The sequence below is a fragment of the Arvicola amphibius genome, chromosome 7 (genome assembly GCF_903992535.2).
Source record: "Arvicola amphibius chromosome 7, mArvAmp1.2, whole genome shotgun sequence".
In the NCBI taxonomy this organism is placed as follows: Eukaryota; Metazoa; Chordata; class Mammalia; order Rodentia; family Cricetidae; genus Arvicola; species Arvicola amphibius.
The window spans coordinates 78,744,766-78,759,795 of NC_052053.1; the positions used below are offsets into that span (position 1 = coordinate 78,744,766).

At 49.2% G+C, this 15,030-nt stretch overlaps 1 protein-coding gene across 2 annotated transcripts in view; it reads right to left on the bottom strand.

The window, feature by feature from the left end:
* The window catches only part of Slc24a4 (solute carrier family 24 member 4), a 132,600-nt gene that overhangs the window by 20,212 nt on the left and 97,358 nt on the right, over positions 1-15,030 (bottom strand). The window contains exons 9-12 of one of the 2 annotated variants that reach the window (XM_038337416.1): positions 14,790-14,843; positions 13,099-13,184; positions 8,428-8,597; positions 4,369-4,573 (exon numbers count right to left, since the gene is read on the bottom strand). In XM_038337416.1, the coding sequence (XP_038193344.1) occupies positions 4,369-4,573; positions 8,428-8,597; positions 13,099-13,184; positions 14,790-14,843 (515 nt within the window). Of the gene's footprint in view, positions 1-4,368; positions 4,574-8,427; positions 8,598-13,041; positions 13,185-14,789; positions 14,844-15,030 lie in introns of both variants that reach the window. The other variant, XM_038337415.1, reaches the window with a different exon arrangement.

The following is a 15,030-nucleotide window of genomic DNA, read 5'->3' on the forward strand; positions in this document are numbered from 1 at the left end:
AGCAAAGACTACAGACCTTGGCTTCCACAAGAGGCAATGCTGCTCCTCTTCCCTGGGAGACCACACCCTAGCTTCTGGGGGCCGGGAGAAGGAGCGGGTAGAGGGAACCAGCATCAATAAGGTGGGCCCAGGCTATAGGGAGGCTTGGGCACTACTACCCTAGCTTTTGGATGGTCAAGGTAGGGCCTCTGCCCCTGTTCCGGACAGCTATAGTGAGGGAAACAGGGCATGTGTGGCCAGCCTTTGGACTCCCTTAGGCTATAGTGGATAAAGTAGAATTTTCTTGGGTCATACATTAAATTCCAGGGATGTCCAACTTAGAGCCCCATGGGTTAAACACCACCACCATTACCACAAAGACACACAGACACATACACGTACACACACACACAAATGCACACAGACACACACAGAGTTTCTTATTTTTGTGACTCTGCAACACAATGCTGTTATCTTTAAAATTCATGATTGAGAACTGCCCAGTTTAAAAACAAAAGTCTTGGTGTTTTAGGTAGGTAGATTTTGTGATGGCTGCATTCACAGCTAACCTGATCTACATTCAGGTTGAACACACATGATAGAAAACACATCCCGTGGTCATCTCCTCAGATTTGCCTGGCAAGCCTGGAAGCTCCTAGGGAACAGTCCCAACTGCAGCCCTAAGGCCAGAACAGAGCCTCGTGCCCAGATGTTGCCTGGCGAGAATAACTGTGAACGGTCTGTAGCCCCATGCCGGCATGCAATAGGCACTCAGTATGGGCCCTTTTTTTCCGTGGACCTTCAAAACTGAGGCAAGCCCAGGTCCACAGGGGTTCCCATGCCTGTGACTTTTCTAGAACACTGCCCGTGGTCTAATCAGGGTGGATGGAAGCTGTGTGCAGCACATGCTATGTGGACAGAGCATGTTGCAGAGTTCTTTGGAGTGCCTACTATGCTGTAGACCATGCAAGACCTGATGATATTACCATATGAACTGCTTAGGATACAAGTGCCAGCACTCTACTGTGTAGGTGAGGAGTAGGGAGTCAGGGAAGTGAGCAACTGGCCTAGGGTCAGTGCTGTGGAAGGATGGGACTGAAATTCAAATCTAGGACCCTGGACTCCAGAGCTTACCCCCAATCCTGCCTGAAACAGCACAAAAGCATCGCATGGGCATGGCTTGCACCAATCTCTCGAGTCCAAGCTGGTCCCAGGGACAGCTTCTTCCCTTTCCAAAGACCCCCAGTCCCTTGTATTCCTAAAGGTGGGGAAAGCAGTAGCCTCATGGACCCCAAGGGGGACATCTCAGAGCTACCACAGGCCCTAGGTCTGTGAAACCAGCAGAGCTGGACTGAACGCAGGCCAAGGAGGCCCAGAACTGAGGTCCTGGGTGTGGTATTCACTGGCCTCCTCTCACTTCCTGTGAACCTTGACCTCTGCCTTCCCTGTCCACACCTAGGGGGACAACCACCACCCTGTACTGTTTCCATGGCTACTCCGCTCCCAGGGAGGAGGAAGAGGGACTATAGTTTCCATGGCAACCCTGTCAACACCTCTGCTACACAAAGGGAGCTTCCCCTGGATAAGGGAAGCAGGCTGGATCCTGCGCTTGGAGCCAGCACCAAGCGGAAGCTAAGGAAGCTGTTGATCTTGGCTAGGTCAAGGCCACACCCAAGGACATCCTGGAACCAAGAAAGAAGGTGGGCCAATTACAGAGGAAGGCCAGAGCTCCCCAAAGGGCTCGGGGAGGATTCACAGGCAGTCATCTAGGAGGCAGCTGGGGGAGTCTCTTGAATTAGTACCATCCTATGTAGTGACCTACCCAGAGACCCCCACAGCTATACCCTTGAAGTGACCTAGATCTGGGTGTAGGGGAGAGGGGCAAGTCCTAGGGGCTGCTCCATTTACCACATTCAAGGCTGGGAGTCACCCTTCCAAGGGGCTGCCTGACTTCACAGAGCAAGAGCTGACCCTCATGTGTCTCTCTTGTAGGCCCCTGGACATCTTGAGACCAGGAAGTCAATGAAGTAGCCAGTGGGGAGTACTAGAGGGAAGCACAGAGCTGCCCATACCCACCTCTCAGAGTTGGAGACCATGACAGAGACGACTAAGGGACCGTCATCATGGGTTCCAGACTGTGCCACACAGAGATCACTAAGGGACCATCATCACGGGTTCCAGACTGTGCCACACAGAGATCACTAAGGGACCGTCATCATGGGTTCCAGACTGTGCCACACAGAGATCACTAAGGGACCATCATCACGGGTTCCAGACTGTGCCACACAGAGATCACTAAGGGACCATCACCACAGGTTCCAGACTGTGCCTTTCTTGCTATAGCTCTGCTTCCAATCCCCTCCACCCACCTGGCACTGGTCCTTTGATTACCATAGTTCTGTGTCCCCTGACTTGACCCTATAGACCCTGGAGAGGAATGGGGCTGGTGGTGGGGTGACACAGGGCTTTAAAGGGGTACCCAGGATGTAACCCAAGGCCTGTGTCCCTGTCTCTTATAAACCCAGGGCCCATCCTGGTCTACTGGCCTTGCCTTGGAGCTGGCTCTGGGAGGATGGACTGTTCTCCTAGGCCCCTGTTCTATGGAAATCCTATCAGTGTGTCCTAACAGGAACATACTGCAGACCCTGGATCTGGAGAGGACCACTCCTTTTGGCTTTCAGGATAGCAGATAACTCAGGGACAACTCCTACCAAATTAATGTGACTTTCACCCTGGCCAGCTAAATGGACTGAACATGCACAGCATATGGTCCCACAGGGATACAGGATGCAGGGATGCATCACTGATGGTCCAGACACCAGTTCCTTTGGGCCATCTGGATGGCAAAGGGGACCTCGATCCCAGGACTGATCTCCTCAGAGACCCCAGGAAGGGGTCAGATTTCATTTTTGGTGGTAGAAAAAAAAAAAGGTGCTTGATCAGGTCTAGCAATTCCTAATCCAGCCAAATCCCTGGAACACCCTAAAGAAGCATGAACACATGCACCCTCCAGGCCCTGTTCCAGGCTCAAGGCTAGGTCCTGGATTTGAGAAAGAGCCTGGTGTTGGGGTATATTTGTTTACACTGTAAAGATGTGTCTTTGCCAAAGTACTTTCTGATTGGTTTAATAAAGAGCTAAATGACCAGTAGTTAGGCAGGAGGTATGGGTGGGACTTCCAGCCAGAGAGAGAACTCTGGGAAGAAGGCAGAGTCACCAGCTAGACACAGAGGAAGCAGCATGGGCATTATGGAAAGATGAGTTAACAAACCACACAACAGAACATAGATCAAAATAAATGAATTAATTTAAGTTATAAGAAATAGTTAAGGGGGGGGTTTCATAATTAATAGTAAGTTTCCATGTCATTTGTGAGGTGATAGTCCAAAGAAAAATCTGACTATACCTGGAGCTGAAGTAGGCACATAGCATGGAGACTCTCTGATCCAGAAACTCCAGGGAAGTCTATGGTCCCAGGGGAGCTTGTATCTCCAGACACAGTGCCCAGGGTTCCAGACTGGTGGGCCCAGGCCAGCTACACAGAGGTGGCCAAAACAGGGTAGGTACTTAGCGAGTCAGGTGCTAAGCACAGAACTTTTATAAGAACAATATGAATCTTTAAATTGGAAAGTTCCAGATTCTGCTGCCTCTTAGGGTGGTAGGCAGAAGGACAGGAATGGAGCCCAGTGCTTACGACTCTGGGCCCCACCTACGGAAGCAGAGACTCATGGAAGGCTGAGTACAGTGAACACAGGGTGGGTTCTGGAAACTCATGAGTTTGCTCACTTAATAGGTTTCCAAGTGTGCAGATACGGTGCTGGGATACAGAAGTAAGTCAAATAGACAAAGATGCCCGCCCTGAGGGAACTGATAGTTTAGTGGAGAGACACACAAGACAAAAAATTGTATAAAGTATTTATAATGAGGTGACCTGGGAAGACCATACTGATATGGTGACACCAGATGCCACCTTCTCTGGACCCCTGCATCAGTGCATGGGTCCATGTGACAACCCCTCTGATCATGGGTCTATGCCCTCGCCACTAGTATCCATAGAAATAGTATTACTGGTTGTTGCTTTTTTATTGTAAGACAGACCAGCTGCCCAGAGCATTCAAGTGTGGTCACCAGGAGTTACCAGTGTTTCCTGTAGGCCAGATGGCCTCTCTCTGGCTCTCAGGCTGCAACCACATTCAGTGATGTCTGTATCTAACTAGCTCTTCCCTGGACTACTGACAGTTTGCTATTCCAGTGCCTTAGGGCACCCTGGTGACCTAATGTTGGCCCTCTCTCTTCCACTCCATGATGAGGGCCTCCATCCAGAAGACCCAGGCATGGTTCCAAAGGTACCCACAGAAGCGTGGCTAGAAGACCAGCACCTCCAGACTCACCAGGCATTGAGAAGGGGGACAGGAAGACCGTCTCTACTGACTCTGGTTCTGGGGGTGGTGGCTGTGGCGGCGGCTGCTGCTCCTGGCCTTGCTGTGGGTCTTCAGGGTTCTCCCCAGGGACATTTCCATTCTCCATGTTCTCATGTTTCCCATTTTGCAGTGGCTTGCTATTAACACCATTGGCCGAGTTGATCAACCTCTGTCGCTGTGGGACAGGAGACAAGACAGACACCAAGCTGAGTGACGTAGAACCATGCATTGCCTTCTGTCTTACAATCCCCCCTTTTAACAACAGCCATTGGTTGCTTCCCATCCTTGCTAAACCTTGCTGTAGTTGGTCCTTCCCACTTGGCCTGCTCTGGGTGTGTGCTAGTATGGAATCCAGCTTCAGTTAGCCCATATCCAAGAACCAATGCTCCCAACATCTTCTAGGTTTTCTGTCAATGGATTGTCCTTCTGAGTCTCAGTTCATGTTTGATGAGTGTGTCCTCCAAAGCAAGCAGCTTCCACCACACCCATCACCCTTTGACATGGCTAATGACAAAAGCAGCTTTGGAGCTACCCTAGCCTGGCTGGTTTTGTGTAGTCCATGGCTTCTTTGAACATAGGCATGAACAGAAGGCATATTGAATGAAATCAACAGGGCTGAGGACATAGCTCAGTGGGTAGACTATTTGCTTAGCATGCATGAAGATCTGGGTTTGAACCCCACAATGCCTAGAGCCCCAGCACTTGGAGACTGGAGGCAGGAGGACAGTACAATCATAATCAGGGATTATGCTTGGCTACCTAATGTAGTTGGAGAACAATTTGGACTATAAGAAACCCCAATGCCTCACATTCTCTGAGCCCTATCTCTGTTCAGCTCTCTTCACCTGTTCCCTTATGGGTCAGCCCCATGGGTCATGGGCATTCTACAGTAACATTCAAATCCTTCCCTACCAATTCAACAGGAGACTCAGGGGCGGAGATGTGGTTCTCGACAAACTTCCATAATGGGGTGCCCAGCACCCATCCTGGTGGTCTCATGGAAGGGGGCATTGCCACTCATAACAAAGGCTCACCCTTGCTCTAAAGATTGCTGAGCTGTCTTCACGTAGGTTCGAGACAAAGACTCCTAAGCCAGGAAAAGTATGGTGCACGTGTGTGCATGCAGGTGTGTGTGTGTGTGTGTGTGTGTGCACGCGTGCGTGCGCGCGCACGCACATGGAGGGTGGATACATGTGTGTATATGTTGAGATGAGGGGTACTTCTCAACTTTTTTTTTTTATGTACAATCCTTAACATAATCCACCAAAAACACCAAAGGGGCCTTTGTCTGATAGCCAGGCCTAAACACTCAGTATTTGGTTAGTTAGCTGGGATTAGATGAAAATCTGTCCATGAAATACCAAACAAACAAAAAACAAATATAAAAAGACCTATTTTTGCAGTGACAGAATATAAAGGCAGGGTCATCGCTCCATGGTAGGATGAAAGTCAAGACTGTAGAGGGTCACAGCTCTGGCTTCAGAGTCAACAGAGGATTACACCCTATCTCACACACATGAGCATAATTAAAAATGAAAATGAAAAACAATCTTTAAAATGACCGAAGAAATGAGATCACAGTGTCACATATATGCATACATGCATGTGTGAATGACTGTGTGTATGTGTGTGTGTGTGTGTGTGTATGTGTGTTTACAAGAGCACGGTTATGTGCACATACAAATGCAGGCACATATACGCAAGCACAAACATGTAGGTGTGCATGCAACAGGTGATCACTCATGTGGAGGACAATGGGTTAACCTTAAGAGCTGTCTGCCATTCCTATCTGAAACAGAACCTCAGTGTTCGGATTGCCAAGTACACGCCAACAGGCCTGGCTTTTAAAATGCAAGTTCTGAGGATTGAACTCAGGTCCCTATGCTTTCGAAACAAGCACCTTACTGACTGAACTACTTCCTCAGAGTGTCTCAAGAAATAAGCCTAGATATTTTGTGGGTTTCGTTCTCCTCTGTTCCATCCTATGATGACTATCTTTAAAGATATTGCTTAGGCCCCAGGCACAACCCTGCAATGCATGTGGATGAAATCTTGAAAGCTGGAAGCACCCTGTCCAGGAACCTCAGACAGGAACTGAGACCAAGGAGACAGAGATCTAGTGGTGGGTGTGAGATTAGGACTCACTTCCTTTCTCCGGAGCCCAGACTCTGTGGCTCTCAGGCTACCTCACAGAGCAGGGCTGAAAACACTTGTGGTACCAACTACTTGTATTTACCAGCTCATCAAAACCTGCCACTCCAGCCTGGGGTGGTGCACATAACTGGAAGCCCAGTGCAAGGAAGTTGAGGCAGGAGGATCTTGAGTTCTAGGCCAGCCTGGACTGCACCATGAAGTCGAGACCAGCCTAGCCTTCTCAAACAAATACACAACTTCAAACCTATGTGATAAAAGATGCTATAAAGTCATGGCCCCCAATCTTCTGGAGTTATTTACCACACTCCCCACAGCACCCTGTGGGTAGGATTCTCAGGTTTCTGACAAATGGGCAGGGTTCTATAAAAGTTCCCTGAAATGAATTTCACGAATATAGACCATAATGACTTAAAGTCCAGAAATCATTCCCCTTGCTTAATGTACTTTCCACCCATATGGCACATTGAACCATAAATCAAAGCATAAGTGTCCCAAAGAGACAAGCTTTAGTCTCTGGGGAATAATGCTTTTGCAGACACCTGTGTGCTAAGTTTCACCATCTTTGTCCTCTGGCCACTGCATGCTTCAGAGAATAAAGCCAGCAAGATCAGGAATGCACTTAGAAAGCAAGGCCTGGAAACAGGTTAAGGAGCTGAGCAATGTACCATGTTATCTTTGCAGTCTGGTTGAGTGCTAGCCAAGTTCTGACTACCATTTCCAAATGAGGAGACACTCAGAATGACAGGTGTGAAGAACAAATCCTCAGAGGCCACCCTCATTCACCAGTTTGGTGGTTTGAAGGTGAATGGCCCTCATAGACTCATATGTTTGAATGCTTGGTCCCCAGCTAGTGGAACTGCTTGGGAAGAATTAAGAGGTGTGGCTTTGTGGCAGGAGGTGTGTCACTGGGGGTGGACTTTGGCCTCAAGAATGTAGAAGTCTTAGAGAAAAGTGTTGGGTGTGGGGGGGGGACTTTGGAGCTGGTCCCCCCAAGTTGTTTAATCCCCTGCTGATTTAGGAGGAAATCTGCCTCTAGGAGTTCCTTCCCCCTTGTGCTGTGACTTGTGCCCCATGGCAAAAAGATAAAAGTGGCTGCTTAAAAAGCCCACACCAGACCAAGTCTGTATCTGTCTGTCTGTCTGTCTCCCTCCTTCTGTCCGGTACCCTATCCCTACTCCTCCCTGCAACTTGTGGATCAGATGTGAGCTCTTAGCTCCTTCTCTAGCATCATGCCTGCTTGCCTTCTGCCACGCTCCCTGCCAGGATGATGGATTAATCTTCTGAAACTGTAAGCGAGCTCCCCATTAAAGGCTTCCTTTTATAAATTGCCTTGGTCATGGTGAACGGCAACAGAACACGAAGACAACTGGTGCTTTTTCAAGGGTCATAATCCACACAGAATGGGAGTGTGTTCATGCTTGGTTCTCTAATTAACACTGTGAAGAAACCACCCATACTGCAGGTTCCCCTTTCTCTAATTAGCTCAACTCTAGCAACTGACAAATAGTGAAATAGCTTAGGCGTGGGGTTCCTCCACCTTCTGCTTAAGCTTCCATGACAAGCCTCTGCAGCCCCCCCCCCTTCCTTCTTCCCATGCCTGAAACTCCACGAAGAGTCCTAAGGGAACAGAGCCTGTGGAACTGCCAGACCCACCCAAGGCTATTCACTTTCTGCTAGCCAGTGTACCCAGCCTTCCTGACCTGCAACATGGTCTTGTCATCCGCAAAGTTCATGCTTAAGAGGCATGTAATTGAGTTAAAAAAAATTCGTGCTTTAGGCAAGGTTACAAGTTTGTGTTGGGTGGCGTTTATAGGTACTCTCCACCACATGCAGTCCGAGGGTTACAGGTTGTACCCATGTGCTGGGTTAACTTACCTCATTAATTATGATCCTGCTGGCCATCCGTAGTCGGGTCCTGGGCCCAAACTTGTTGGTGATCATGATGCGCAGGCCGGCCTCCGGGAAGGTGAACTTGGGAGGGCTAGAGCTCAGAATCTCATCCACCATCACCACTGGGGTCTTGCTGTAGGGAGGTTTCTCCTTCACTGTAGAGCAGAGCTCATGATCAGTGTTGACTCCTTGAAGGATAGTTGCCCTAGTGATGGGGACTCACTTCCCTCATGGCCAACATCTTGGGGCAATGCTTGGTAGCTGGCAGCTACTCTGAGGTGAGAGACCCAGCTTCAGCATCTCTCTTCAAAGTGTGGCTTACTTCTGACATACCCATGACTCAGCAAGTTAGACAGATTCAGCAGGTGCCCTGCTACCCATGTGCTACACCTGGCTTCTCCATGGTTGGTGCCTGGTTCTTCCAGACCCCTCTCTTCTGTGGGGTAGGAGTTCAGTCTTGGCTAGCTGCAAGGGTCTTTCAGTGTCTTGCCTAGGATCCACTGGGACAACCTCCCTATGCCATAGACAGGTCCCTGCATCTGTCACTCATGACCAAGACAGGCCCACTACCACCACCTTGATCTTCAGACACTCAGATAAAACTTTCCAAGTCAATAAGGGTCTTTAGGAGTGGAAATGCTGGGAACAGAGGACAGAATCACATTAACCTTTCCTAGGGGCCTTTGCTCTGTCTTGAAGTGGGCCATCTTCACTGCTATTGGGGTGGCTTCTTTCAATTTTGTTTCCCAGAAGGCAAGCTGGGCGGTCAAAGATGTGGCTCCATGCCCTATACCAGACATTAGGGGTCCTAGAGAGAGTCTCTTTATCTGAGGATATGCTGCCGTCTGGCCTCAGTGTCTTAGATGAACCCTGACATCCTCAATGTGGTTGGCTCCCCTCTCCAACTCTTTCTTTTCTCTTGGGAGACCCAGTCCTGTGCCTGTGTCCACAAGAGCTCGGCATGGCACTCCAAGCACCAGGGGAAGTAATCAAACCACTCACGAACACAGCACCCTTGAAGCAAGTAGCACGTCCCCTTGAAGGGGCTAAGAAGAGGTATGGTGTTCCTCTGCACACGTTACCAGATCCCGTGGCATCCCGCGTGAAGAGTTGAGTGACCAAGGAGCAGGTCCAGAGGGCAAACTCATGCAGAAGTTAATGGTATAAAAACGTACAAAATGCACAGCAAACAGACCCCTCCCCCCGCCCGGGCAAACACACTCACAGACACTACACCCCACGCAGGCAGCAAGGCTCAGCAGACAGGAGGCAGGTGGATTAGAAACAGCCAGAGGCCCATGCGCCTGTCCAAGACGGACACCAACCTTCACAGAGGTGGACAGTGTGGGGCTTGGCTCATGGACTGTGTTTATTGCTTAAAAGCGTGTTATGGCCAGGAGGAGAGCAGATTACTTACAATTTAGAAGAAGAGTTAAGGACACAGAGGCTGGCACAGATGGCCACAGGTGGGTTAGCGTGCGGCGGCAGAATCTGGGGGCAGAGCTCTTGCTGGTAGGGATGCCGGGGTGGGGCTTGCATGAAGGAGGGTGTTAGTAGCAGGCTCCTTCCAACAGGGAGCCTTGATGCTCTGGGCTGCCAGAGGGAGGGGGCCCCAGCAAACCCCTGTAGCAGGTACTACACTCCATTCTGTAAAACCAGCCTCACTACAGGTACCCCGTGGACAGGACCTGCTCTCAAAAGCTGTGCAGCCTGTGAGACAGGAGCCATGACACCTGGCTCTCTTGCCCACATCATGCCCAAGCTGAGAGTGGTAGGCCAGAGGGTACTCAGCCACAAGATGCTTTCCTGGTAATTCCATCCAAGGCCTGGTATTGCCCCTCCTGTCTCTTTCTAAACTTAGGTTGTGTCTAACTAACACTAGGGCAGCTTGGAAGGTCTCCTGGGGAGCTCTCTGAGCTAGATAACTTCATCCAATATGGGACCCGGTGGCCAGGTAGATTTGGCTGCAAGGCTGTGAACAAGGCCACCAGAGAAGCAGTCAGAAGACTGAAACATATTTAAGTACAACTCAGCTTCTCCCTGCTTCTCCTACAAATAAGCTGAGCTTTAAGCTTTGGATTTTATGAGAAAGCCAGGGTTGTGGAGGGCAGTTTATGTCCTATTTATTCTTCCTAGAGGCTTGTGTGTGCTAAGCAAGCACCCTACCATTGAGCTACAAGCCCAGCCCAAGGGACTCCTCAAAACGTCAGGAGGTGATTCAGACACCCTTTTCGGTACCATGACTAGAGAGACACCTGCCAGGAGGCTGAGGATGGGGGAAAGGATGTGATGTTGTCTCCTGCCATGGCAACCTTGTCAGACAACCAAAGCGGGATGTCCAGGTCATCTCAGTCCTGGGGTGTCACTGGGAGCTCTTCCTCCCATTCTACCCAGGGAAATTATGCTGTAACAACTTGTAAATCGTTCCATGGAGTGTCTTCTGGGGACAGTAAAGACTGGATGCGGTCCCCAAGTCCACATATCTGGGTAGGTTCTCCAAATACGGAAGTCAGGGCCTGTAGCTCATTATCCAACTTTCTGGGACCCTTTCCTCCCATGGCCTTTGCTATAAATGCATCTGTTTAATAAGGGGTAAGAGACTCGCTTTGCTTCTCCCTCAGTCCCAGTGCCTGGGCCAGCTCAGTGACCAGTCTTCCTACTTTCTAGAAGTTACCCTGGATATAGAGACAATGGTATTAAACCAATGAAGCCCTACTGTCTCTGGGTTCAAAAGTGATGGAGAATCACCACAGGGCTCCAGGAAAAGGCCATGATTGTGGGCAGCAGGCTTGGGGAGCCTGAACTTCCTGGTAAAGTGAGAGCTGAGGATCTCACACACAGGGCTCCCACAGGGCACTGGGATTGGGCATCCACTGGCAAACTCAAGACAGGCAGCAGCATTTGGACAGTGCATCAGGAAGTGGGCACATCCTGATTCTCCACTCAGATCTTCCTTCTTTGCCACCCAGGTTTAAAGGACCTTCTGGTATCGCTTATGTGCTGAGCAGGGCAGCCTCTTTCCTGACAGATTTTGGGGCCTGCAATGGGTACCCCAGAGTCTCTGTGACTATGGGAGGCTAAATCCTAAACGATGGCCAGTGTTGGAGCTTTCCCCTCAGTGGACAGTGTCCCACAACTCGCTCCCAGTGACGCCAGCTGGGACTTAATGAGACATGTATAACGCCTTCATCTCCAGCCTTCCTTGGGGCTGTCCCTCATGTGGGTGTCTCCAGGGATTGGGGGGGGGTCCCTGAATTGAAACTCCTGCTTCAATGGGTGTCTTCTTCCTAATAGAAAGATGTGTCACTCAGTAGAGCATCTGTGACAAGCACCTTCCTCTTGGGAAAATCCAAGACACGACAGGAGACTTGTGCAAAACGCATCTGAGATGAAACTTCTGTCTTGCTCTGCCCAGGACAGAGGCTACAGAGGGTTGAGGAACACAGGTTCCTTAGCCACCACAACAGACAAGGAGAACCTCTGAGACCACTCACTCCTGATACAACAAGCAAGCTAAAGACCCCTATGAAACACCGAGACTTGCCTGGGGCACTGAGGAAAAGGGGTAGAGGACACCTGGAGTGGACCAAGGATGCCACACAGCCCTGGACTTCCTTTTCCCAACACAAGTACCATTCACAGGCTTTAAAGCTAGTCTGGACGGGACAGCTGACCCATGGCAGGGGTGTTACCTGACAACTGGCTGGATTATTAAGAATTGAGGATATTCTCAAAAAAGTAGCTCTCAGATCAAGACAATTCAAAGACTGTGACCAAGAAGATAGGGCCTGGCTCCAGAGGCTGCCGGTTCCTAGAAGAGCTAGGGCAATGAAGCTATTTTCTTTCTTTTTTAAATTGATTTTTATTCAGATCTACATTTTTCTCTGCTCCCCTCCCTGCCTCTCCCCTCCTTTTAAACCCTCTCCCAAGGTCCCCATGCTTCCAATTTACTCAGGAGATCTTGTCTTTTTCTACTTCCCATGTAGATTAGATCCATGTAAGTCTCCCTTAGAGTTCTCATTGTTGTCTAGGTTCAATGAAGCTATTTTCAGCAATGGGACTCCAAGCAGGCCTCTGGGATGGGCTCGGCTGCTGTGACGCTCCAAGGCTGTACCTTTAGGCAAGTGTTCACAAACGTAGGGGGTGACACCATCCAGGATGGATTTCCCAGGGACATGGCCTGGCACTTGAGATGCACAGGGAGGCCCAAGTTTTAACACTTAAGCTTCCTATTCTGGGCTTTTCTCTTGGGCACCAACATTGCATGTCTAAAGTCAATCGGACTTCCCACCTGCCTCTGGAAGCATGGGGAAATTTCTATGATTTAATTCATGTATTTTTTAATGGGATTTCCCCCTTTTATTCTTTCTAATCTAAGTGAACTGTCGATCGGAGTAACATCTCAAACAGGGGTCTTCTTTCCTCATTTGGGGTGTGCAGGACTAAAGGTTTATGGTGACAGTATGTGTGTGTGTGTGTGTGCATGTGCGCGTGCGTGTGTGTGCATGTGCGTGTGTGTGTGTGTGTGTGTGTGTGTGTGTGTGTGGTCTGCAGAGTGGCTTCCACAAGGGTCCACAGCTCCTGTCTGCTCAGCCTTACCTTGCCCCAGCAATGGCACAGAAGGGTCGTCATAGCTACCGTCATAGAGGTCATTACCATCTTCCAGCTCGCTGCTGACTGGGTTACCATTTGCAATGCTCTTTTGTTTGGTTGTGAAAAATGTCTGCATCTTCATATTGTACCTGTAAGTCAGGGAAGGCAAGAGGTCAGAGCAGTGGAGGGGGTCTCACCCTACCAGATGCATGGGGCACCAGGCATGCAGGTTGCTGGGCATACATGGTAACCAGGAAGGCTGTCCAGTTGAGCTGAAGTGGTTTCTAGAAGGAATGCTGGGAGCATGTACAGTCTGGAGGCACCTGCTTCCACTGGGCTATAGTGCCCTCCTCGGGGTGTTAGAGGCCTTACAGCCAAGGCATTTAATGCTTCTTAGAGCTTATCCTAAAAAAAAAACAATTCAGCCCAACTGACAAGACAGGCTGGAAGGCGGCATCACCGCTACACCTTTTCCCTCCCCAGAAAGCAACTGTTGCTCAAGTGGGCTGCTTGGTGACCATCTACCTCCCATGTCACTCAAGGCCAGTACAGCCATCCTCTGAGAGGAGAGAGTGGCTCTTCATCTCTCAGCCTCTCTGCTGCTGGCTGTTCACTAAAAAGCTGTCGATGGCAGTCACTAAAGAATTCTTGGGCTGCTAGACAGTTTAATTTTCCCATTTTAGAAAATATGTTTTGTGAGGTATTTATACAATATGATGTTTTATATAAAGGTGAGGACTCTCATAACACCCATGGTGTTCTCTTTTTAATTACTTGAAAGAAAAGAAACCTACATGCAGCTAGGCTCATGAATATCATAAATAGTTATTCTTGGTAGAATTACATATATGCACATATATGTACATAAATACACATGTATTATACATACATACCTACATATATATAATTTATCACTATAGCTATTTCCTATGTTCTAAGAACTTTGGTGATGTTGATTATACTTATTATTATACAATTATCACTAATAATTCCCCAACTATTTTTTATCATCCCAACAGTAAGCCTGCACCCGCTAATCAGTCCCCATCACTCCAGTCTCTCACTAACCTCTAACCTATATGACATGGACTTGATCCTTCGGGATACCTTGTGAACACTGAATTATAAATAACATTGGCCTTTTGGGAATGGCTGCTTCTATTTGGTGAGCTTTAAAAGGTTCATTCGTACTGAAGCACATGCCAGAACTTCATCTTTGTGGCTGTCTAATCTTCCTCATGGGTAGTTTTAAGATGACTCAGATTCAGGCAGCTTCCCAAGTGGCTCAAGGTTTTCCAACCCAGAATACACCCCCAGAATTATAAGTGTGGCTCTGTTGCCAGGAAAAACAGTGGCCTTGACAATTGGCATTTGATAAGGCCTGGGACAGAGGTTAAATTGATGAGCCTTGAGGATGGTATTGTTAGACTTATTGAAACAGCAAAAGAGTGGTTATACCCTGGGGCAGAGGAGTTGCCCAGAGCAGGGAGGGACACGGGTGTTTTCTGGGGACTCATTTTTGGAAAGCCCTACATCAGCCACCCAGTACTGTCCCCTAACCTGTGGAAGAAAGACACCAGTGTCTGAGCCAGTTCCCCACTGTGGATGCCCTGACGATGTCCACTAGAGAATGAAGGCTGCCCCAAAGAAACTGAAAGGTGGGACGGAGGACATCCCTGTTCTGAGCAGGGACATAAGTAGGAGATGGAGGCAGGGGTACCTCCGGGTCTCAGGAAAAGGGAGAGGCCACTTACTTCATGATCAGAATATAAAACACGTACAAGATGATGAGCACCAGGCCTTCCCACCTTGGAGAGAGAAAGGAGATTGTGGTTAGAGCACAGGAGGTCATGGTACATGCGGGCTGGGGCTGCATGGTCAAGGTTAGTGCCAAGGTGGGATAGCCTCGCTTTTCTGTCCCAGGAATTCAGGTGGGCCACCCCAGCATAGGGTTGTTTGTCATTGAGAGTCCTCTTGGTAACTGAGAGAAGGATG